General features: G+C 39.7%; 1 protein-coding gene across 1 annotated transcript; it reads right to left on the bottom strand.

Moving 5' to 3' along the window:
* Positions 1–5: 5 nt before the first annotated feature.
* On the bottom strand, positions 6–23,698 carry LANCL3 (LanC like family member 3). Its single transcript, XM_063304395.1, has 5 exons — positions 22,739–23,698; positions 5,146–5,269; positions 2,538–2,735; positions 1,217–1,424; positions 6–252 (listed from the first exon to the last, which is right to left on the bottom strand). The coding sequence occupies exons 1-5, from the start codon at positions 23,291–23,293 to the stop codon at positions 93–95; spliced, it is 1,245 nt and encodes a 414-aa protein (XP_063160465.1). The 5' UTR covers positions 23,294–23,698; the 3' UTR covers positions 6–92.
* Positions 23,699–27,016: the final 3,318 nt, after the last annotated feature.

Raw genomic sequence — 27,016 nt, 5'->3', positions numbered from 1 at the left:
AAAAAACAAACAAAACAAATGAAAATCTTTCCTTTGTAGTAAATTACATTTGTGCCTCCAGAATGACTGTCCTGGCACAGCACTGGAACTTGTTACACAAAGATGCTGAAGAGAGGGAACTCAGCCTGGTTAGGTTGCAGCAAATCAACCAGGAAACACACTGTGCCTGAGAAACCTTCAAACAGACTGTAAACATGTTCCAATGCCCTGGAACCAGCCTTAAATTCTTCAGTAAACAAAAACTCAGCAAACCTAAGAAATAAGTAAGATAAGAAAAGATGTATTATTGGCTGTATATCAAATAAATGAAATGGATGTCTATGTTCTATGAACAGATTCACTTCTCAGCTGTATCTTGTGGCATATTAAAATGTCTCTTCCTGATTTGGAACAGCTCCATCTTAGCCCTCTCCTGCTTGATTTCTGTATTACGTCACTGAAAGTGATCTTATCTGTGCTTGCTTTGATTAGTTCCATCTTAATGCTGCTTGGTTGTACCTTAGCATTGCACTGTAAAAGTGATTAGCTACGTAGTGCTGTGAATAAGTCGAGACAACCAACAGTCTTCTGGTGGCAAACAGTAGCATTTATCTGAACTTGACTGAAGTTGAAAACCTCAGCAGGGTTCATTTTTGGACAGGGACCTCCAGGGCGTTCTAGGGCTATAGACTCAGTGAAAAGTTGAAGAAGTAGTAATAAATTGTTTGGATATTGTTGCTGTCAATAACCCTAATTCCCAGCCAGCATAGTATAATATTATGTTATGTTATATTGTCTATTTATGTGGTCGCTAAGAGTCAACACTGACACGATGGAACGTAATCAATCAGAGTCGATTATATTTTGAGATCTGAAATCTAATACATCATTTCCAGATGATACCAGGTCAAGAGAAAACTGATCTATGGGATCACAGACAAATTTCAAAATTGTAAACAACAAGCATGTACTGTATATTTGGAAATTCAGACTATTTCTAGAACAGCCCAGAGAAGATTAGGGAAGTTTGGAGTAGGAGAGAGATATATTTTGCACATTTTTCTACCACAAACACCAAATGACTAGAGGTAGCATATTGCATTCCCTCTCTCAAATCTAAAATAATGTAAGTGATAATGTAATGGAAATTAAGAGAATAACACAAAATTATTATTGTGACATGAATGATCTTTTGTATGGTCTTCTGCAAACTTAAAGGTTCTGTTCAGTTACTAACCTTTGTGCTCTGTACATGTATTTAGAATTGCCTGTTAGCCTGTATAGGAGCAGGAACACATAAGCACTGCCAGCCACCCCATGACATATTCCGGGACCTTTTTTCAGTAGTCCTTTCTGCCAAGTTAGCTCTCCACAGCAGATACAACTGTCTAGATACTGGGGCTTTTTAGAAACCAAATACGCTTTTGCAAACATGTATGCAATGCCTGAGGAAAAAACAAAGTAATGTTCTAAGAACCACTGAAGAAAGAAACCAAGAACCAACTGCTACAGCACATATGAAAATAGAACATCTGCACTATTAGCCCAGGGATATAAAATGCAAATGAGATGCCAGATAAAATCTAAAAACAATCACTCTTTTCCCTTTTAAAAGTGCACCATTGCCCATGAAGTTGTTTCCTTCTGTGGTAAGACTGTCTGAACGTTCAAATTTCCCAGCAATACTTACTGGTTTTTCATCTATTGTCAGAAACAATGTTCTGCTCTCTTTAAAAAAATGAGATGATCGTGGATTTTAATAGCACCTAAGAATTAATTGGTAAGTAATTGAAACTGGCGTATGGAAGAACTGTGTGGAACATGGGGGTAAAAAATGTTTTGTTTGCATTACTGTAAATAATGTGTTGCTTTCAAACTGAAAGTTCAGAGTACACAATTAAACCACGTGAAAGCCATCCCAATAAAATTAATGATATTATCTTAAGCAGCTGATTTAGGGAATCATAAAAGGATAGAGAAATAGAGATACACACACAGGCATTTATTCTAATAGCCATCAATTATCATATTTTCTGCTTTCAAAGTTTGTGGAGAGGATCCATTTGCCTTTCTCCTACAAACAGCAAACATTTAGTGCTGGCCTTATCTGTTTATGCTGTGGGCCAGTTTTATATTCTGATGTTCAGGGCTTTATACAAGGACAGGAATATTGACAGAATCAAATAGATACACTCAGAAAAAGAGGGACCCTATTTTATCTTTTGCAAATAGGTTTCAGACTCACCAGCCCAACAAAACCTGCTAGGATGCTGTTATAAACTACAACACAGACAAGGCACTTTGAGGATAATTATGGAGTCCTGTAACTCTTACATTTTCAGTGAAAGCTATGGGCAACTGTGCCTGTAAGATTTTTAAGAGAGCTCTCCATTACTTAAACTTTGAGTTGTTTCAGTAATAGTAAAGCTGTTTAAGATAACAATAGTAATTCTACAAATGTAGAAACCTGACTTCAAATGAACAGATAACATTTGCCCTATTTTCTCAGCAAAATGACACTACTTTGGGGAGCTACTTTATAGTATCTGTATGAGAACCTGGAGCTCCATGACACCAGTGTACAAGTTCATTCTCTCGCTCAATCATCTCTCCCAATTCTGGAGGCCAATTGCAATTCTGTTCTTGATCCATGAGAAAATCAACACTCTGCCATACTAGTTCCTGATCAGCAGGTGGGAGATATTCATAATAGGAGAGCAGCATTTGTAGGATAGATGACAGTCCATGGGCAGCTCCTGTGAAGAGCAGAAATAAAGTAAATACAGAAGGGCAGAACCATTTTCCATGGGGTTTGATTTTTAAAAGGAATCAGAATAATGTTATACTCCAGGGCCATCCAGTGAAACTGAATGATGGCAGATTCTGAGTAACTAAAAAACAGGGTGATGCAAAGCAGCACAGCTTTTTGAGTTAGAACAAAGCAATGGTGCCATAAGGAAAAGGGGCCCCTTCCAGGCTTCACTAGCCTATGAAAAAATAAATGTATTACAAACTAAGTCATGCTGTGTAATTCATTATTGTGATATGTACTGATTGACGTCAACTTGACTTTAAGAAGAGTTATTTAAAAAGAGGATGGAATTCAAGAGGATAAATCCATCACTGGCTGCTAGGTCAGTCATAATAATTATTAGGGCTTCAAACGACATTACATTTGATTCCAAAAAGGTATGCAATCCCATTAAAATATGCAGCTACTTTAAATGCTATGCTTAAGCCCCCATGCTCCAAACCCTTTTTGGAATTGAATCCAAAGTGCTGCATAGCTTTAATGACTATGCCAGTATTGCAGGCAGAGGGCCCCTGAATACCAGCTGTTCAAGGAAATGTGTAGAAAAGCTATTATGCTCATGTTCTTTCTGCAGTCTTCCCAAGGACATATGATTGGCTAATTTGGTGCAGGGTTGGTGGTGGGCAGGATTAGATGGTCTTTGTAACTGGTCCAGCTGGATTATTTTTATGTCTTATATTACAAAATGTCTTCCTGTCAAAGATAGCACACCCTACAAAAGGGAGACTGAGCACAGCCTCAGCATGTGTTAATTCCCAGCTTGACAAGCTAAAAGAAGGAGAAGAGACATAGACCAGTTCCTTTGAAATGGCAAGTTACCAGTGGATCACTAACTTTATAATATTCCTCTTTAAAAAGATAGCTGAGACACCATCACCCATTTTGTGTAGATGAAAAGCCTTGGCTCTCTGGAATCCTTACTCTGGACCTGCCCAAATAAGATTTCTGTTTCATTTTATTTTTCAGTATGGCTGTTAAGCCAAAATCCTTCAACTGAATGTTTCTAGGTTTGAGTACCATAATGCCACATTCTCATTTATTACTTTTCACATTCCTTCCAGGTTCTCTTTAATTACTTTTTCACTACTTCAAGGACTGGAGTTTTGTTTTGGCCCTTTGCTATAGGCTTTTTTGTCTTGTGGGCTACATGTATTGGGCCATAACTCTCATACATCCTCACATCTTACCAGATTTGGTAGTGGTTACCCAACTAATGAAAGAAATAGGTTCTCATTTACCAAGGTGTCAATTTGCTCAGCAGACACCTTGCTTTGCTAGCATCTGTTCTTTGCCAGTTGCCAAGCTTTACACTAGGGCTCAGCAATAAATCCAGAAACTTAACCTTTGATTTAGCTCATGGCTAGACTTAGCAGACCCAGCTCAGCTAGTTTAGAATCTTCACTGCAGATAAGAATGATGAAGCCTGAACACAGCTGATTGAAGAACAAGAATTCAGTCCCTTTAAGTTTCTATGCATGACAGTTTAAACTCTCAGTTATTTTTCTCCTGTATTTTTGAGTTAACAGATATTTGGTGGTTGGCTTGGTGCCCTTGGGTGGCTCAGATATGGTAATCGAATGCTTTTCTCTAGCTTGGAAACCATCAGCTTCAGTCCTTGCACTAGGAGCTATTTCATCCTGGATGGGAAAGATGGGCCCTTTGGAGCCTGAGGAATATGGGTTTCTGTCTCAAGTGCAAGATTAGATGTGATATTCTTCTATAATATGATTAGGTCCACTGTCCAGTTAAATACATTTGTGCATGAAAAAAAATTAATAATTTGTATGGTTTTTGGTACTTGGTGGAAAGGATTAAGATATGCTCTGGTTAGATTTTTCTCCCAGCAATGTTCTTTTTTTTTAAGCATTTTGATTATTTTTGATCAAAAATTTGATCAAAAATTTTGATCAAATGTTTTTTAAACTGATTAAATAACCTTTAACCTTTAATATAAAATAATTTTTATGTCCTGCATCAAACCAAGATGCCTCTGAGAGTCATACATACTCACTGTCTGTACAGTATATTACTGTGATGCAGAGATTTCATACTGAACAATGCAAGCTTATTCTGTATTTAGTCTCATTAAGTTTATGGGGCCTAATTCCTAAGTGCATAAGACAACTTTCTTCAACCTGGTGCTAATCAAATGTGTTGGACTTCAACAGTCAACATATTTCTGGCCTTACTTTCTGAGGAAGTTGGGAATTATAGTCAAGTACATTTGGAGGACACTAAGTTAGAGAAGCATAGGGTATACAGTCATCTTGATCCCAAACAAGGTAACTGTATTAAAATACAACAGAAATATGGCATTAGACAGAACTTATGTTAAAATAGTAGTTTTTACTTACCAAGATATTCTGTTCCATAGTACGAATACATGAGGGGAACTGGTTTTCTTTTCCTCAGTGCATATTGTTTTCCAGATTCTAACATTGCCTGACAAATTGACTTGATTTGTGTTGGAGTCAGTATCTAAATGTGGAGGTGGGAGTGGGGATTGGAAAAGAATTAAGAAGTTATAGATGTTAATTATAATTTCTAAAAACTCCTTGTGAAGTATCTTGTTTATAATTAGTAAATTTCTAAATTTCTGTCAGCTGATCAACCTATTATTCTAGGTACATTGTTGTGACCTGCAAACTGGTCCATGAAAACAATTAGATCCACAGTTGAAGGTCTGGCAGATTCTTACTAATTAGTATATGATTCATACTTTCCTACTGGACCAAACTGTTCCATTGTTGTACAGATTTTACAATTTTTCCTTCTATCAAAAATCAATCCAGGTGGCTGCAACACGTACCCATTATTTCTGGTCCTAATTTCTGTGATAATGGAAGTTAGTTCCTGACAATCTTCCCTGGGGCACCCTTTTATGCACATGGACAATGACATCATGTCTCCCTTCAGTCTTCTTTTCTCCAGACAAAACATCCCAGGTCCCTTCAGCCTGTCCTCATAGGGCATGTCCTCAAGTCCCTGAGATGATGAGGTACATGCTGCAAGATGTAGGATTGGTAGATAAATACTAGGGGAAAGCAGTTAACACTGTGAGCAAAACAGTTTCCAAAGGAAAGCCATAGACAGGATGCCATATAGCTATGGCAAGGAAGGAAGCCCAGCTCAGGGCACATGAAAGTCTTTGGTTCTGAAGTGTATCCATATCTGCTAAAAGAAAAGAGAATTAAACTGAATTGCCGATGTGAGGAAGGAGTGATGGTTGGATACCCATAATACTGCAAGGGATAGAGGATCCAAGATCTTATGGCAGCAACCATTAAAGTACACAACGCTGGTCATTTTGATGCAAGGGAAGCAGAGAATAACCATGAGATGTCAGATTTTGTTCCTTGTGTCCAGATAAGTAGTGAGCAGAGACCATGAGCTTTAAAGGAGGTCTGTATCTGTCAGCCTTCCCCAGTAGATCAGACAGGAAACATGATCAGATGAGCTAATTCTACTTTATTGTAAGGTTACATCAACAGAATCTTGCAAGTGTGATAGTACAAATCTCCCACTGTCTCTTTTACAGTCTGAGGACTTAGGTAGGGTCTCTTCTGAGTTTCTTTCCCTGCCGTTTTGCAGCTGCGGGCTACATCCTCTCTTATCTGATCATTCCCTTGGGAGGATCTCTTCTGCCCATCTCCCAAGGTCATTCCCATGTACCATTTCAGTACTGCATGTCCCAAACTCAATTGCGTGGCAGAGCCAGAAGAGGAAAATGAAACATCCTAGCCCATATGCTCCAAGAGACCCAAGAAAGGGGTCCATCATGGAAGCTGTCCTACTTTGCCAAAATGGAGCAAGCAGAAGAACGCTGCATATGGAAGAACATTGAATGGGTGCCATCCACTGAAAGACACAATTGGAGAAAGGCTGTAGAACAGAAGATTGAAACTCTGCAAGAATGACACATGGACATTTGTCAAACTGTCTATAGGAATGCAAGTGGTTTTTAAGAGTACAGTACAGAAGAGGATGTCCAGCACCATCATCCAGACTGGTGGCCAAGAGATATGTCCAGAAGTATGATGATGACTGCAATGAAAAATTTACATCAGTAGTCAAGCTACTTTTATAAGACACTGTTAAATGCAGCAGCAGCAGCAAAACACATACAAATAGATCACCTGAATGTAAATACTGCTTTCCTGTATAGAAAAAAATCAAGGAAGACATCTCTAAACTGAAGCCATCTGGTTTTGAGGAACCAGAATGTAAAATATGTTGTGCAAGCCTCAGAAGAGCATTTATAGCATGAAGCAGGCAGCTAGAGCCTAGAATAAGAAGCTGAACCAAATGCTTGTCAAGTAAGGCTGCAAAGGATAAAGCACACCATTATTTTTATTCCAGGTTTAGAAACAATAGATAAACACATATCCCTTAATCAGATGTTACCATGATAAGAAGGATAGCTAAGAGATTGCAAAGAATTTCAACAAGGAAACAGAGGGGAAGAGCTGGGAAGTATCTCCTAATACCTTTGCATCCAGAAAGAAAAAAGAGAAGGATGGAATTTATCTATTCAAATGAAGATGGAAGATAAAAGATAGACAAACTCTCAGAAAGCTTCTAAACAACTGAAAACTGAGAACTGCTTATCGTTATGTAATGTAATTCACAAAGCATGTATGAATTACTTCAAGTGGCTAATTTGAACCACTTGACTCAACAAAAGTTGAACTGAGAAATAATTATAAGAACCCTTCTTTCTGAATGAAGACCCTGTCTGAAATAAACAGTTAAATGGTTCTGGAAGAAATGACTTGCACAAAACCCAACATCAGGACATTGTTTTCAAATGTTCAAAAAAGAACATGCTTTTCAAATTTGCACAGAAGATTGAGAACGATCGCTAATATCTTAGAAGAGAGAAATTAAATTCAAAATTCTCTTATCAAGTTAAAGAAAAATACCTAAAAGTAACAATGAAATCTTATAGAAACAAACATAAACATATTCACGTAGAAAACAAACATCAGATGTAGGTGTATATGAAGGGGGATATCTAGTTTGATAATAGAACTTGTGAAAAAGATCTAGGAATAGTAATTGATCACAAACTAATATGAGTTGTAGAAACAAATTAAAAGCAGTGCTGAGAAAATGGCATCTGGACCCTCCATGAAGTCCTTTAAACAAGGCAGCGTTTGAACAATAAAACTGTCAATGGAAGCGCCTTCAGTCAGAGGGAAGGTATGATTATAAGGAATGAAGGTGCCCCTTTCTGAATACATTTGAACTGATTGAGATGGTTTCAGTCAGGAATATTCAGTTATCATCAAGCCAGCTAGCTAGCTAACACAGCCCACAAAACTTGGTGATCCAACTTTTCAGAATGAGAGACTGGTCCACAGGGTGGTTAATGCAGGAGTTAGAATTTCTCTCAGTTTCTTTCTGATTTGAGAACAGGCTTGTGAGTCACTGATTGCTCTTCCTCTCCTCTCCACATCCCCCCCCCTTTTAATAGATGCTTTACCATCATCTGTGCAGCAACCCAAGAAACAGATTGTGCTTTGTTGCTGCCTTGCTATGATGGACTAACACTATAAAAATAGTCTCAAGACTATATAGCCAAGTTTTATAAAGCATTTTAGTATGGCAAAACAGATGGAATCTTCTTTCTTGATCAAAACAAAAGTGTCTTTCATAATTGCAATAGTTAACTGCACTGCTAAAGTCAGGGCCGCAACTGCAGGGGAGGCAACAGGGCATGTGCCCCGGGCACCGCGCTGGTGGGGCACCAAAATGAGTGCGGGGGGGTGCCAAAATGAGTGCTGGGGGGGCACCAACATGGGCGCGGAATCCATGTTTGCCCCAGGTAACACAGACCCTAGTTGCGGCCCTGGCTAAAGTAACATTCCATATCTGAGCCCTCCCCTTATCCCAGTAACTGGATTACGCTAGCAGGAAAATTGTTTATAAAGGATACTGAAAGCTAGTTAATATTTTTCTTCTCTTTATTACCAGTTTAAACACAATGTATGGCTGTGCCAGTTAGAGTGGACTTGACTCAGTGACTCACATTTTAGCTCCATGGAGCATTAAGAAAACAAAAGCTGATTCTTCTCATCTGTGAAACTGAAATCACCATATTGCAAAACTTAAAAAAACTTTGGCTTGCCCCCTGGTGAAAGACAGTCCATTATTGGATTCGATTCTTCTTTTGCTTCTGGGAAGCACTGCTTCTTGGACCGATTCAGGTCTTTGGACCTGATGTCTAGCTTTTGCATATACTCAGTGCTGAACTGAAGTGCTCTCCACTCATCCTTGAGCCACAGAAAACGACACTAGCATGAACTTTGCAGTCACCACTGGTGATCCCTATCCTGCCCCTGTTGCCTTTATTTTGGCAATCATCTGGCTTTGCTCTTAAGTTTGCCTTTAGACAGTGTAGGAATAAGAAGGAAATGCTACTAACACCAATACAGCTAAGTAATGTATGTACTTTGATGGCTGAAAGCGAAGAGGAACTGAGGAGCTTATGATGAAAGTGAAAGAAGAAAGTGCAAAAGCTGGCTTGCAGCTAAACCTGAAACAAACCAAGATTATGGCAACCAGCTTGATTGATAATTGGCAAATAGAGGGAGAAAATGTAGAGGCAGTGAAAGACTTTGTATTTCTAGGTGCGAAGATTACTGCAGATGCTGACTGCAGTCAGGAAATCAGAAGATGTTTAATCCTTGGGAGAACAGCAATGACAAATCTCAATAAAATAGTCAAGAGCAGAGGCACCACACTAACAACAAAGGTCCGCATAGTTAAAGCAATGGTATTCCCAGTAGTAACATATGGCTGTGAGAGCTGGACCATAAGGAAGGCGGAGAGAAGGAAGATCGATGCTTTTGAACTGTGGTGTTGGAGGAAAATTCTGAGAGTGCCTTGGACTGCAAGAAGATCAAACCAGTCCATACTCCAGGAAATAAAGCCAGACTGCTCACTTGAGGGAATGGTATTAAAGGCAAAACTGAAATACTTTGGCCACATAATGAGAAGACAGGACACCCTGGAGAAGATGATGATGCTAGGGAAAGTGGAAGGCAAAGGAAGAGGAGACGACCAAGGGCAAGGTGGATGGATGATATTCTAGAGGTGACAGACTCATCCCTGGGGGAGCTGGGGGTGTTGATGACCAACAGGAAGCTCTGGCATGGGCTGGTCCATGAAGTCACGAAGAGTCGGAAGTGACTGAACGAATAATCAAAAACAATGTATGTACTTACTTATTTCAGTTTTGAGGAGGCCCGATTCCTCAATGACTCTGAATGGCTTACAATTAAAAAGAAGAAACAACATATACCACAAACTACATAAATCGATGGAAAGCTAACTGAATATCACCCTCCGCCCCAACAATTGGTATTCCACAACCATCCTATCCCAAGGCCTGGTAAAATCACAATGTTCTTAACAGTTTTCAGAAAATCATTAAAGTGCAAGCAGTGAAGGTCTCTGGGGGGATGTCATTCCAGAGGGCAGGTGCCGCTGCCAAGAAGTCAAACTTCCTGGGTCCCAGAAGACCCAGGTCCATAGACCGGAATCGGTCCAAGAAGTGGTTTTTTGATTGATGAGTCCTGAAGTGTGCTCACTCTACCTGACCTCCCCAGTTGGGCAGAAGTATTTGAAGAGAAGCAGTCTCTCAGGTAGGCAGGTCCTATGCCATGAAGGACTTTATAGGTGATAACCAGCACCTTGAATTACACCCATATGCCAGCTGGTAACCAGTGCAGCTTGCAGAGCAGTGGGGTCATGTGAGCATACCATGACACACCCTTCACTGCCCATGTTGCCGCATTCTGGAGCAGCTGTAGCATCTGTGTGACCTTCAAGAATGATATAAGTCCACCATATTAATGGGCTGGGAAGGAGATAAAGGCAATGGGTGAAAAAAAGCAATTTCCAGGGCACATTTGTGCCATACAGAAGTACGAGAGGGTGAAAGGCTTTTATGCAGGAACTCTGATGTGACTCTGCTTGTGATTATGAGTGGCTGAGTACTCTGCAACTCTCTGATCTTGCTTGTCTTACTATTAGACATCTTGCTTGTCTTACTATTACAATGGGACAATGATTCTATTCTACATCACCGTCCAGTGAAGCTTAACTCTTAGTGTCTTTGAGGAGTCCGTATGGTTTTCTTGGCCTTGTTACAGAAGTGGTTTGCCACTGCCTTCTCCTGAGATGCTTTTCAATTTCCCAGTCTAGCCTACAGCCCTGGTATTCCCTGGCAGTTTCTCAGGCAAGTACTAACCAGGCTTGAATGTGCTTAGTTCCTGAGCCCAGTCCAGGTCAGCCAAATGCTGCCACCTGCTGAAGTTTTTCAGGTATGCAATGAAAAGGCACAGTTTCATTTTAAAAATTATACAACGGAATAGAGTTGCAGAGAACTGGAGTGCCTGGGTAATTTTTTTTTAAAAAGTCCTGCTGGCTCTGAAAAATAACAGAGATAGCATGAGTAAGCAAAGGTCAGATTAAACATTATTTTCAAGGTACAGCATGATTTGGGATTTTGTCTTTTCCACTTGTGATGTCCTATCTTGGAGCAGTGCCAAATTACTGTCAAATGCATAAATCACAGCTGTTTTGTTTTATTCCCTTAGCTCTAATGTTTGGGGGCAGGATGTAGGAAATGTAATATTTTGTTCCTATTGTGGTTCTGATTTGGACTGTAGTGATATGAGCCAGGTTTCTTCCTCAGTGCCTCAAATCAAAGCATTGATGTGGAGCAGATATTCTGACCCAGGGTTCTGAAAGCGAGCAACCCTTTGATTCAAAGCTTATTAAACAGAAAGCTCTGAAGCTCTGCATGGTCTTCAGTCCATATTGGGAAACACAATGGGGAACAAAGGATTAAAGCTTCCAAGATCACAATTCAAATTAGATTCCCCATGATTTCTTCAAATAAGGAAAAAAAAAAGACATAGCTACTACTTACATGTCTCAAGTCTTTGTGATTATCCCCAAAGCAAACTATTGCAATGGGAAAAATGAAGTCCTAGGACTTGTTCTGTCTTACAGAAAATAATGTAGGAATCTCTAGGAGGGTCTTAGTTAAGGATCTTAATAGCGGTATTCTGGTTCTCAGTGATTTGGAGCTTTGAAATTGAAATTCAGTTTTAAGTTGAATCTGAAAAAGGGTAATGAGTAAATAAGTAAACTCATTACTAGTTAGATATACATTAATATGACATCTAAAAGTATATCTAACTAGTGATAAGTACTCATCAAAATGAATGCTAGAAAAAACTATGATTAAATAAAAACAACCTACAAATTCTCTCAATGAACCATTTTTTTTAAAAAAGGAGAAAAAATCACATATTGTCAGCATTTTAAAGTTCCACTTTATTTTAAAATGCTAACAAAGAAACAGAACAGGAAATAGATTTAAACTGGCAGACAGCTGCTATTTTACCCTTTGATTTGCAATTTGTGCCAATGAATAGAAATACCAGCTCAGGCTACAGAAGAATGCTGATAGATTAAAGAAACAAAGTTCAAACAAACATTACAAAGTTAGATATGACATTTTAATTTTATTCTGTGTGTGCCGTCACTTCTAAAACCATTATAGTCTCCATGCAGGACCATAATAATATGTTGCATAAAATATTTATTGAGCTCTTGTAATCAAGGAGTACAGAGAATCCAGTGGCGTAGACAGGGAACTGTCTTTGCCCAGGGGTTTCAGTACAACTTAAATCACCTTAGAGCTATGTTATTCTTCCCTTCCTCATCTTCTCAGCTTTATTACTTCACTAGACATTCCCAAGGAAGAAAAATAGATGTATTTTCAGAAAATGTGATTTTCCTTAAAACAAACAAACAAATTCCGAGTATTAGGACTACAACAATCCAGAATACTAATAGCTGGAGGCAAAGAAATACACTAAAACTTTAAATATGGTTCCATCTCACCGTCTGTTGAATTTTTGGAGGCCAGATATGGTAGACCTACCGGCATGCAAAGAGAAAGAGAAAGTTGTTTTAAATAAAAAGAAACCTAGATCCTCATTAGAAACTAAAACAGGAAATTCATACTTAATACACAATATATTAGAAAAAGATAATTTATATTGATCATTGAACTATTAATTACACCATTAAAGATGACTAATCATTAAGTAAAACTGTGTCATCCCATCTACATGTGAGTGTAAAATGCTACTGTACTTACAAATATTGTTTTAGTAAAGTGCAAAAAATAGAAAGTATCCTTGTTTTCTTAAAGCCTTGCTTTGTGACAATATTTGTTTCATAACATCGAATGTCTGACAATTGGAATATCTGGAAAAGCATGATGAGCGCACACACAAATGCTGTGGCCATCACAGGGCCTCTCTTTTTGAGTCATTTGACTGAATCTAAGTTCAGCACTGGGCTGCTTGTTCTGCTGATGCTACCAAGGTGCTGCTGTTCTCCTGAAGTAGAGCTGATTAACTTCTAATCTCTGTGATGCGGAAGGAAACGCTGGGAGAACACTTCCACAGAAGTGTTAATGCAGAAGCTGTGAAGCTGGAAGTTTCCCTTTGCTTTGAATCACAGGAGACTAACAGTTCTATACATCCTATGATGAGAACAGATAGTGATGGTCAGAGCTGAAGTTCAGAATACAGGGCCAGCAGAATTAAATCTTTCATCTCTGGTTCCTATTTGAGAGAAGGAATCACAAAACAGATGTAGCCTTTGGATCAAGGCGCCAGGTGCCCTGGGAAATGCTGAGATGGCAGGGCCAGATATGTATCCTGCTTGTTTTCTCAATGTCAGTGATTCAGTATACGACAACTTCCTTGTCTCATACCGGATTAACTCATTAGCTGTGTCAGCAACCTTGTTCTGAAACTACAGTAGCTCCTTGCCTTGTTAGACAGTTTCTTCTGTCCACTATCAGTTTGAAATCCATATATTACAACTCTCATATTTGGGAAACAGGATGGCTAGATATATTACTGCAAGAGACCTTTGACCTTGCTTACTCTATTACAGTGTTCCTCAACCTTGGTGACTTTAAGGTGTGTGGACTTCAATTCCCAGAATTCCCCAGCCAGCCACTGAATATCAACTGTGTCCTTCTGTAGTTTAATAAGCCAGCAGGTCAGTCACTACAGTATGGAAAACATTAAGCTGATTTAAATTTAACTTTAGAATGGCAATACACATCACACATGAACTACAACACACAAGGCTAATACATGATTGGCTAATTTGTGGTTCAGTATATCGTGCAAATATAGCCTAGCTCTATCTTGTATTGCTTGTGTGCTCTGCCCTTATCCACTATTTTCCTAAATTTATCCAAGTTCACTCAAGTTTGTATTAAAGAGGCCTCGTTTGTGTACTGTTTAGATAGAGAATAAAACTCTAGTTGCAAACCGTGGTTTATGTTCACTGGCTAAATACATTGTTAATTTGGTGTGATGATCAGTTCAGAAGTCAGTGTTAATAGTGGTCTGGGACAATCCACTAATCCGAACAAAAGCTTCTTAGTTTATAAAGCCTTTTGTACGGTACTGACCCCTAAGCAACATTAGATAACAGCCAAGTCCATTTTCTTCCCCTCATGTCAAACACATGTTAAAAGCCAGTCTAAGCAGATTGCTTGGGCTTCAAAGTAATGATATTCCAGGAGCAGGAATTAACAAATGCTTCAATTTTGACTGGTAACCCTGTGAGAGTACTGTAGAATTCAAAATACTTCTGTTTATGGTTTCTTCATTATGAATGTAACTTATGATCCACAGTCAACCAAAATGCTTAATGTACCACTTGTGTTCTGCTTCCAACTTGTCACCTCAGTACTAGACTGGACATGTAGCTTTGAACCAGTTTATTTTTTATTTACTTATCAAATTTGTCACCGCCCATCTCCTCCGACCTGAGGGGCTCTGGGCAGTTTACAATATAAAACAATATATATATAATAAAATTCCAATATAAAATACATTATAAAACAATTTCACAAAGCTACCGAATATAATAAAATCCAGATGGCTGTGGTCTCATTCAGTCATTGCGTAGGAGGGGCACTTCAAGGCACTAGCCAACCCCAAGTATGACTATTCTCCTCCCTGCTCCAAGCCCAGTGGCAGAGCCAGGTCTTCAAATTCCTCCAGAAGGCTAGGAGTGATGGGGCTAATCTCACCTCTGGGGGCAAGTTCTCAAAAGTAATCTCAGTAATCTTGGTCTATATTACAAGAGAAATGAGTATAGATTATTAGGACTCATTTCATCAACTCTGAGAAACTACATACCTAATCATATGTTTATTTATTTACAGGACTTATATGGACACCTATCTCATATGACTCTAGGCGGCTCACAACAATGTTGATAATGCGCTTAGATGGGGAGGCATCAAAATAACAAATTATTTAGCAAGGGCCCTGGGCACTTCCTAGAACTGTGACAGCAGCTAAAACATTATTGAATTGAGACTAAAGGGGTTAATTTGTAGTTAGTATAAATCCAGGGAAGGGGGAAAAAGTAGTGAAGATCTCCTAGTAAACTTAGAGGTGTATACTGTTAAACTAATGCTCTGTCCCCATTTTTCTTCTACCATATGAAAATGTAAGTTTTCCATTTGAGCCAGTTTGGTATAGTGGTTAAGGCTCCAGGCTAGAAACCAGGAGACTGTGAGTGACTAGTCCCACCTTAGGCCTGAAAGCCGGCTGGATGACTTCAGGCCAGTCACTCTCTCTCAGCCCAGCTCACCTCACAGGGTGGTTGTTATGGGGAAAATAGGAGGAGGAAGGAGTATGAGGTGTGTTTTCCACCTTGAGTTATTTATAAAAATTATAAAAGTTGGATAAAAAAATCTAAAAAAAAAGAAAAGACTCTCTTGTGTAACTTCTGAAATGAAGCTAAACCAGATAAAAATATTTTCTTTCTAGCCCTGCAATGTCCCTGAAAGCAGCTACTTATCACTGCTGGGTGCTGCACCAAGCTCTATGAACACAGGCTTCCATACTGGTCCAGTTATGCAGATAGAGAGTGCTTTAAATCTAAGCCATATGTCTGCTCTAGAGTCATCTTTATAAATATTGCATTGTCAAGGGAGCGTTGATATAGTAGCAGTGATGTCAGGAAGTTTTCAAGAATAGAACAGAAGAGATTAATCACCAAAGCTAATAAAGTGTTGAGAGTACACAGTATTTTTAAAGGACTCTTTAAGAATGATGTACAGTTTCTACAACTCTATCACCCCTGTCCTATAGCAGCTGTTTTATCATATTTAGTACTTTTATAAGGAAGACAGCTTGGTAGTATTCATTGTAAAAAGTAGACACACTCCTTTGGATAGGCATGATAAACCTTTATTTATTTCTCAAATTTCAGCACCACCCATCTCCCACAAAACAGGGACTCTGGGCGGCTATAGTTATATTTTATATTTACATGTTATATAAACAGTAATATTAATAAATATAAATAACTTGTTAAATTTATGAGTGACCTTTTGGCTAGTGGTCCTCACCATATGTTATGATACTGAAGTAGTTCATAAATTAATGCTGATATTTCTAAACTCAACTGTTTTGTAGAACAAAACAAGTATTTCAATTCATTTCTGTTTATTTTATGGAATGATTTATTTTTGTTTTTGAACTGATTATTTGTAAGCAGTCTTACAACCATATGTGGCTCTTGGCACCCATCCTGAAATAGTGATGGAACAGAACCAGAAGCTCCTGTGGAGTGGGCCATCAGTTATTAGAACAATGATTTGTCCTGTACAGAGCAAAGCACTGTGCCACCTTATCAGCAGTGCTATGGCACCTGATGTGGTATCAGGAGTTGCAGTGCCTCCTCCTCAGAAGCTCCCTTTTCTGCCTGTTCCATAACAGATAGGTCATAGATGCTTACAGAATGTGCAAAAAATTCTATAGCATTAGATTATGCATAAGACTTTGTCAGGTACAAAAGGACATCTCCCTGCTTCAAGGAGCTGATAATCTAAAATTAAATACTGTAAAGAGAAAACAATAAAGAAAGGTGAATAAAACCAAGGAATATAAACTCAAAATGAGTATGTGTTTATTAAATTTATTTAGTTGCAGTTATTTAGATTTAGTTAAAACCTAAATTGCAGCAGGATAAGGAAACTTAGTTTTCTGTACCAAAAACTACCTTAGCAAAATGATTTGAAAGAAGAGAAACAGATCCAAATTTGGAGGATATTTCCAAATTTGAGGGGCGTCAAGGGAGAGAAATGGGATTTGTTTGAGGAAAGAGTATTGAAGTTAAGTTTTTAAGATTGTGGGCAAGAATGTAAAAGGATATGAGAGAGGATATACTGTTAGAATTAAAAATGGGATAGAAAGCAGTGCTAAGAAGTCTTTGGAAGTAAGGACCAAGGATGTTTTGTGGTAACTGAAAGCAAGCAGAGTGGGGGTTTAAAGAAAACCCTCCCATAATCAATGTGAAAGGAAACATGGATTATTTTGGTAGCAAAGGGATACACAAGCATGTCAGAGGAATAATATGAAACAAAAGAAGACCAAAAAGAAATCTGCAGTAGTTTAAATGAAGGACAACAAAATGAGCTAAGAGGACAAAAAAGAAGAGCTTTACTTTAGCAATGTAGTAAAATGAAAAATATCATGATTTGGCTATAGATTAAACATGGCAAGGCTGGTCCATAACATTTTGGCACCTGAGGTAGGGAGCTCAAATAATGGCCCCAAGCATCCCTACTTGATCCAAAACTTTGGAAGTCCTCAATTCTGCCTTCTTCCTGTTTTTTTTTTTCATGGTTCTGTTCCATTCCCCAATAAAGGAGAACTAACAATTTAAAATGTTTTGTTCAAACATTTTAAGTAACTTTTAAACATATGACCAGCAAATGTGACTTTTCTTGTCTGCATAATAAACACTGATAGGAGTTGCAAAGATTTGAACTACTTCCTGAAGATCCACACTCTATTTTCTGTTGAGATCATTGCAAGGTTGACCAGTCTCTCCTATGTCATAATGGAGTGTAGATGTGTTTTCATTATAATAAATGTTCGATGTATATGCAGAGCGATAAAAGCATTTTGAAAGATAGTGATCATCTTATTCATGCACTCAAGGTTCAGAATAGCCTTTTAGAACTGATCCTGCTAAATGTATTTTGAAAGGGCTTTTCGTTCCTCACCCAAAGATCTTGCATGTCATCATGTGTCAACACTGTAGTGCCTTGCATTGTTAGTGTACATCTTCTCCAGATGTTGTAAGAGATTTTGGAATATTATACAACATCCTAAATATACTTCTGTGTTCTCTGATCAGCATGAACTGTTCTTCAACTGACTGTTTTATACAAACCAACACTGGTTAAACAATTATTGAGTCTCTGGGTGAGCTTGGGCCAGTCCCTCTCTCTCAGCCCAATTCACCTCACAGGGCTGCTGTTGTGGGGAAAATAGGAGGAGGAAGGAGTATGAGGTATGTTCTCCACCTTGACTTATTTATAAAAATAATAAAGGCAGAATAAAAAAAAATCTAAAAGATATAAAATCTAATCTTACAGAATTATCCCATGCACTGTAATCACAATATCTTATTCTGTGACTCCTGTGTTTTTGATTACTTCAGTATGAAGCTTGTCTGCCAACCTTCCTGAGCTCTTCAGAATGTTTTCAAATTCCTCTTCTGATAAAATTATAGGTATCATTTTGCCTTGTTTACTTGTTCCATTGCTTCAGATATATCAAGATCAACATCTTGAGGCCTCTTGCTTATGACATTTATGTCAAATAATATGTCCTGCCACAATACTGAGCTACACAGAAACTGGAAATTATTTCTGGTGATTCCATTTTCCTCTGCAGTAGTTTTCCTATAAACAGCACCTGTCAAAGCATTACCTTATAAAGACAACTATGGCATCATTGGGTAGCAAACATTTTCATGATAGCACATGAGGCTTTTCAGGCCATTTTGCCAATAAAGAGATTCTGATGCAATCTTATCTTGATGTCAATAATTTATGGTGGCTTGTAACCCTGCTTTCATCTCAAGCTCTTTCCACCTATGAAATATTCCCTAGTGATTTACTGCCTTCTCATGGCATGCCTAATTCATACCCTTATTTTTTTCCAGCCCTTTGTTCCTGTAGAACCCATTGTGGCTGGAAGATTAGATTGGAAGTGTCTGTAACAAAAATAGTATGCTGTATTCTGGGGTTTTGAGTACATAAACCATAGCCTCATTTTTACAATTGGGGATTTGACCCATATAATTTTTTGGATGGAAATTTCTATTGCATTGTTTTAAGGGAACGTTACGTTTTTCACCTGTGAGGAAAAAGAAGTTCAGGAAATGATTCGGGCTGCTGCTCAAGTAGGTTCAGAGTCCTGGATCATCTAGACTTACTGTACTCAGCAGTAGCTATTTCTTGCACAACACTCTATCTACAGTTTTCTTCAGGAACATGCATGGTTTCCATTTGAGATGGAAATATGAATGCTGGTGTAGCTGCCAGATCACCTGCAGTTGACAAAATGGATGATCTGGCATCCTTCACCACTCACATCCTCATTAGAGCTGGAAGACTCACCATGAACAAACACATCTATGTCTCTCAAATGCATTATTTTTCTGAATGCTGACACAAAAGGTCATTTTTTTCTTTCATTCCTGACTGCTATTCTATGCTAGCTATAGGGGCTCCCAAAATTCAGTTTGAAAGGTAAAAATAAACAGGCTGGTAGCAGGACCTAAGCGAGGGAAGATATCAATGCCTTAAGGGTCTAACTTGCTCCTCCTATCTCTGAGCATCTGAACGCTTGTTCTCCTCAAGTGGGTTCAAGGAAGCAGCAGGAAGGTCCTTGCAAAGCTATCAATCCAAGTGCCTGGGGTGCTAGGGAGATACATCAGATGCTCCTGCTCCTCTCTCCCCCTGCAGCTTCTGCTGCTTTCCGTTATTCCCTCTCACCTCCTCTATTGTCTGCCTGTCTTTTGAGCCCTCAAATGAAAGAGAACAAGCAGAATATATGAACTCTATATTACTGCCCACATAACCATCTTCCTTGATGCGATTCTTCTATACGCTCCTTCTGGAAGCTTTCCTCTGAGGCCAAGGCATTTAAAAGTGGCTTTTGTAGGGGTGAAGCTCTTGTTTTCCTTCTAATTTGTAATGTGCCACACAAAAACTCAGTGCTGAATTACTCATTTGTCCCCCAACTACAAAAGATGTCTCCTGATCTATGTCTCTTAGGAGTGTGGGTAGCAGGCATACCTCTCTTCACATGGTGTTGGTTATGCACTCTGCCTTGTGAAAGATCAGGGCTTGATTTACGTATCTCAAGCAGTTGCCTCACCTTGAAGAAAGTACATTGGCCAAGAAGAAACATAATGGCTGCTCTGCTATGTTGAGGCAGGGGCTCCTTTGCAGTTGAGTGGGTGCCCTGCTCAAAGCCTCACCCTCCAAAGCTCTGAGCAGCCTTAATGCCCCTGAAGCTTCTTTTTAGAATGCAGAATATCTGACCATGAGGATATAAAATATAGCATTCCAAAATGTGGCATGTTTCCAGCATTGGTATGATCACTAGGACCAGCCATTTGTGCTGGAGGTAAAATATAGGATGATTCTACCATCTTCCCTATTCCACATAAAGTAGCCCCCCCCCCCCCCCGAGAGGTGAATTTTACTCAGCCCTGGCTGTGGAACACACGTGTGCATGAGTCACCTTATTAGCCAAGATACATATTACATTTCAATGTGTTTCACATGTTATTTCATTCCTCTAAGATAAGTCAGAGTAACTAATTTGGTATCAGTATAGAAGGGACAGAGTGGAGTATGAATGGCAAGAAGTGAAATTTGAGCTGTCAACTGCCTAGATCAGTTTAGCTGCTCTGAACCTTTGTGCTACACCTGTCTCTTCACCAGCTGAAGGGCAAAAAGAGTTGGTACAGGTGGCTCTGTTTTAACATAACTGAGAGCATTAAGGTGTATAATTATGGCTTGGAATTTTCAAATGGAAAATGCTGCACATACAAAGTACGTTCTGTCATTGCTCTGGTAAGCTGTATAAGATCATCAAGAAAAATATTTACATGCTCTATTAATGCAACTATAGAACTGAAGTTTTCAGCTGACTGTATAGAAACAATTATGTCGGTGTACTTCCCTAGTATGGATGCAGTTTTACCAGTAAGTCTTATTGTGAATCATGGAACATCTGAGTTAGACAGAGTCCTTCCTAATTATCTAAAAATAATGAATGAAATCCCTTGCACACTGCTGCATTAATTTTATGGCTCTGATCTTAAAAATGGCTGCCAATTGCATTAACTGAATTTAATGTAATTATATTACTTTATTAAGAGGTAAGAAAAAGAAAAATAAGCAACTGATATTTCCTCTAGCAGCAGAACAAATTTAAATGTATAACAGTGGCTTTATAAATGAGTATTATATAGATTATGTGTAATGCATATATTTTTACAAGCCATCATATTTATGTTAATACTGCTATCTTCCTCAAGACCTTTCTTTGCTTTTGATAAATATTGATATAAAGTTCCATGAATATAAATCTTCATACAGTACCATAGGTTCTATTAGAAAGCAGTGTTTAAACCCTTATCCTATTTATTTGGAATTAAATTAGGTTTATTTCCCATTATTTATCTGAGTTTCTTTCTCAACTGCATCAATTTCATTTTGAAATTCTCATTATAAAAATATAGTTCTTATAATGATTTCATCAGTTTCTTCATTACTAATATAGGTCTTAAGTGTCAAGAGAAAGGAAAGCAAACAGTCAGCATTTTTACACCTACATGGTATTATGGATGCCTAGTATATCATCAGGGATGAGATAAAAATCATAGTCTGATTGCAGATAGTCAGACATACTAGGAATCATTAGCTGAGGTGGCAGAATTCTGAAACCACTTGGTTTGAAATGCTGGCCTAAAAACCACGAGCCAATATAATTTAAGATATGGGAGCTGTTGTGCATTCTGGGGTGTACTCTCTTTGTCTCTCATTCCTTATTAGAATATGAAGTAGAATTTTAAATTACTAGTGTGAAGCAAGGCAAAAGGGCCCTAATAAACAAAATTCTTAAGGGTAGAAATAGCAATCCCATCTATGTCCAGATGCTACTGTGCTGTGGAAAATAGGCCACCAAACTGCATTCAAGACAGCAAAAGATCCACAAAATTTATAGTCATCCACTTACAGAAGCAAAATGTTTAGCTCCAAGCATACTTGACATTTTACTCAGGTGTACCTACTGCGAGTGAAAAAGCAAATTCTATCCTAGCATTTATTTAGGTAGAAATGAGTAGAACGGGCGAATGGAATTGCAATTGCTGGTCATACCACAAATTTCCATCTGTGTAACTGAATTTGGAAAGCAATGGCACTTGTTTACCTTGATCATCTACTCACAAGTCCTTAACAGGCATTCTGATGATGGGTATGAAGTGGTGATAGCAGAGCAGCATTATAGCAGCATTCAGCTTGCGCTCCATTTCTTGAACATAAGAAAATGTTTACTTCTAATCAAAGCGATGTGTGTGGAGGGGAGGGGTTGGGGAGGAAGGGGGGGGTCTGCCATTTTGAAACACACATTAAAGAAAAGAAACTAGAAAGAGTAAACTTAAGGAAAACTCTAAGCATTATTTTGCTTGCCTGCTTCTGTGTATTCGTTTCTACACAAATAAATGTACGAGAAGAGGCTAGAGCGGTTTGTGAAAAGAAATTTAAATGCCACTCGTGAATCCTCTTCTAAAGGCTTAAATAAACGGTGAAGAGATAGGCTAATATGCCTCTCCCGACATATTTCCAGTCAAGTCTTCTTAGGTTTCTCCAAACCTCAACAACGAATCTTGCGATATGGATGGAAGGGACGGACGGGGGAGGGGGGCGGTGGCAAAGGGCAGAGGAGGGCAAGAAAGGGCAGGGCAGGCGTGGCACGAGGCGGGGGTTCGAAGCGCGGCTACCTCCATCCCCAGCTTCTGCTTCAGCACCAGGGCAGCGCAGAGATAGCCGGCGCGGCCTACGAAGAGCTCGTCGGAACCGCACTCAAGGAAGGAGATGGGGACGCACAGCTCGCACAGCTCCCGAAACTTGCCCAGCGACTTGGCCCATTCGGGTAGTCCGAGCGCCTGGGAAACCAGGGCGGCCACGGCATAGATGCCAGCGCCCCCAAGCAGGAAAGCGGCGCGGGTATCGGGGTCGGCTTCGCCCCAGTCCTCCTCGTAGCGCACGCAACCGTCGATCAGCTGCTTGGCCGCCCGCAGGTAGGAATCCCGCTCCTGAGCAAAGAGGGGGCACTGAGCGACTTGGTACAACATGTAGGCCACGCCGCCGTAGAGCCCCCCCTGGCAGCAGCCCAGGCCGCCTGCCGCTTCGCTACCACCCAGCACGGGCACCTCCTTGAGGATGCGGTCGACGGTGGCCGTCACCAAGGGCACCACCGCCTCCTTGCATTGCCCGGCCAGCAGGCTCCCCTTGTAGTCATCGAAGCGGTTGGCAAAGCAGCGCTTGCTTCCCATTCCTGGCGTGGCCAGGCGGCGCTTGCCAGTCACGCGAGCCTCGCCGGGCTCCGCGCGTTCGCCTTGCTCTCGGGCGATGGTCCGAGCCGCTAGTTCTTGTGCTGGGCACCGGCGGTCTCCCTGGAAAGGCCTCGTTTGCGTTGGCCAGTTGAAGGAGAGGAATAGAACTGGCGGGCAAGCCTAGCCAAGGGATTTTTAGGTCCGCTTCTGCCCGCCGCCCAAAGCCAGTCCGCCTGCCTTCCTCCTCTCTCGCTCGCGGCGCGCTTCCTCTCCGCCGCGAGCCTTACTTGAAGCGTCTGCAAGCAGCAACCGCCCTCGCTTCGTCGCTCGGCTTCCTTTTTCTCTGGCGCGAAGAGGAGGTGGGCGCCCCACTTCAGGTCTCGAGAGCAGCTGCCCCTGGCAAGCTAGCTTGGTGCCTGCGTGGACAAGGGACCTCCCCAGCTCCACGCAAGCCTACCCCCACTCCATTTCTCCATCCAGAAACGGGTATGTCATGGAACAAAACACGCCCTTCCCCACTGGAAACGAGTCTGCAGGTTTTAGCATAGAAGCCGAAAGTCGAATTTTAAAGGTTTCCTGTAACCGACAAAAGGGGAAAATCGAATTATTAGTTGATGGTGAAGGGGCATCTTGCTATTTTAATATAGTGGGATGGGTAGAAAAGGAACACAGAGTGATACACTGATTTTAATGCATTGTTAAAATACGTGCCCACTTATATTAATACATCCAGCTTCTTAACCACACTAATTGTGCCTCCCTGAATCTCCAAAATTATTTTCCCCAACTACACATTTCTAACATAACTCCTTGTCCTGTTCATTTGAAAGATGCACTGAAAAGGAGACATTTCTCCCTCTGCTGCTGCCATCACATCTTTTTTGCCAACTTGTAGTAAGCAATTCAGTACCTTTGCTACATACAGCATCCAGCAACCCTACTGCCGTTTTTCAGATAGGAAAGCCAGAATAGGAAATGCAGTTAATAAAACAGAGTGATTTTATTAATTGTAGTCACCAGGGCTAGAGCACTTGCCTTGAGACAGTTCATAGCATGTATTACTGAAAGATCCAACCCAACAAGGCCTGGGGCAAATTCCATCATGGCGTCTCATCCAAAGTTTAGTCAGAGCAGGTGCTGTTTAACTTTCAACACTGAAGCAAGCCAGGCACTGCTACCTGTTAAGACTATAACTTAAGAAGGCATCGTATAGAGTGATGAGCTCATGAAAACTTTGACAAAAGTGGCAAAAGTGCAGGAAATCCTATGTTAAATGCTGACCTGTAAAAATAATCATCTGGCACAATGTTTCTTCTCAATCTTGGCAACGTTAAGATGTGTGGTCTAACTCCCAGAATTCCCCAGCCAGCATTCCGGGAGTTGAAGTCCACACATGTGAAAGTTGCCAACATTGAGAAACACTGATCTAGCAATGTTGGGTATAATGACCAGAACGTTTGAGCATTTGCTCAATGACAGTCCAGAGACCTTTGCTCATTTAACTGTTTAATGAAGCGAAGCGTTCAATACAAGGTAAAAGTTGTGAATGGCATTTCCCGCATGTTCTGCAGTTTAAAATCACACAAACTTCTAAATTCCCCCCTTACTACCCTCAAAGGCATGCACCTCCCTGTACCGGCAGATGGCTTGAACAGTATGTTGGCTGTTAACCTTGGGCAGAAGTATCTAACCCAAACAAAATAATTCACACTCCAGTCCACATCCCCCTCCCTGCTGGCGACTCGCAGTCTGCTGACACGGGTTTCATGGAGATGGATGCGAGTCTGATAAATATATTCTGGGAACATTTGATCGGGGAGTCTGACATTGGGAAGGATTTTTCCAGACACTCGGGAGAGCCCTTCTGAACTATGCAATAGAGCGTTACTTGGACAAATACTGTAGCCTTGCTCTGATATGAAGGGACCATTTCATATTATTAATTCCGGCACAGTTCAGTCTACCTGAGGATGTATGCTTTTAGAAGTAGCTGTATTATTATTACTATTATATTTGTAAAATGTAAGTCTCACCCTTTGCTTAAGAGCTTGAGGCGATGTACATCCAAGTATCGTATAGAAAGCGTGGGAATTAAGAATTGGCTTGCAATTCTTAAAGAATATTTAAAATTTCTGCCAAGATAATTGCATAATACTGAAAACATTAATACCTTGACATTTTTTTAAAAAAATCTTCCCAAACACATGCAAACTAATCCCTCTGTAATTTTTATATGCTCCTTTGCTACCTTTCCATTGTATAGAACAGCAGCAGCATTCTTCCAACCAACTGGCACCTATGCAGTTTTTGTACACACATTACACAAGTAACACAGCCAGTCCATTCATTTTCATTGAACTTGTTTTTCATTTTCTGTGCTTTATAAAATCTCAATTGTCCTTTGGTTGTTCGTTTTTTTTAAACTACGTATCATTTTCTCTGCGTACCCTTCGTATATCCTTTTCTTCCTCATTTTTTGTTGCACCAATCATTCTTATCTATCTCATTTGTTTCCTTGGCTCCTTGTTCCTCCAAACAAATTTTTCTCTCTTCCACTTAGCATAACTCCACACAGTTATGTAGTACTCTTTTCCACTCTATTCCAAGCCGCTTCCATGTCCTCTTTCCTTATGATCATTTCCATTTATTCCTCAGGGAGTTTATAATACTTTTTCATAGAGGCCTTAAATTTTCACTTTTTGCTTTTGTGTATTTCATATCTTCCTTTTCCTTCAATGTCCATTTTCCCCCAAGATCCATTCCTGACACTACCAGTTTGTCCCACCTGAAGAACCTTTCACCATCTAATATCCTTTACAAATTCTCAGTCTTCCATAATAAAAAAGCCAAATAAATCATTTTTTAATTTCTATTCATTTCTTTGTATATATGGTCAGACTTAGGTTTAACCCACATATTTGAAAGAAACAACCCTTTTTTTAGGTAGGGACTCATCAGTCACAATTCTTATTCTTTCTTTGCTGTCCTAATGGGCCCATCACTTTTTCTGTACTAGCTCATCTCAGTCCCAGCTCACCCAGCAGAACGTTTTGATTGCATTCATTCAGAATACCTCACAATTTTTCCCAAAATCCATTGTAGTTTTTTTTAAATTAGCACTATTCTCTGGCTTGCAACTATACCCAACCTATAGATTCCTATTTTCATGCACTCCTATAGCAATCTCCGATGGTGCCAATTCCTACTTTCTGTTGTTCTTTTTAGCTCTTTCATTTCTAATTGAGCCATACATTCGCTTCCCTGTGTGCATTCATTGACACCACAGTAATAGATCACCTTAATTCAAAACTATAGGGCCTCCCCTTTCTGTTGATTTCACAGACAGTCCACATAATTATTTTTATTTCCTACATTCATCAGTTAATTCATGCTTGTTACTAATTATTGCACTTACATTCCAAGATGCAATCCTCCATATGCCATGGGCATAACCAATATGGGGTGGGGAACGTAGGGATGCTTCCATCCATCAGAGCTTTGGTTAATAAAAGCTTTATAAAATAAAATAATAAAAGGCTAAATAAATAATAAAAGCTTTCATATATTTAATAAAATTGCAAATGTAGACTAGATTACCTGCCTCAGTCATACCCATGCCACATGGAGCATTCCTGCTAATGATAAGTACAGTATTGATAAATATTTTGGTAAGTATTCCCAGCAGCACAATGAAAGCCCAGTTTTACTCCTAGCATAATCATG

Source organism: Candoia aspera, chromosome 5 (assembly GCF_035149785.1).
Source record: "Candoia aspera isolate rCanAsp1 chromosome 5, rCanAsp1.hap2, whole genome shotgun sequence".
Lineage (NCBI taxonomy): Eukaryota > Metazoa > Chordata > Lepidosauria > Squamata > Boidae > Candoia > Candoia aspera.
This window is presented reverse-complemented; position numbering and strand designations above follow the sequence as displayed.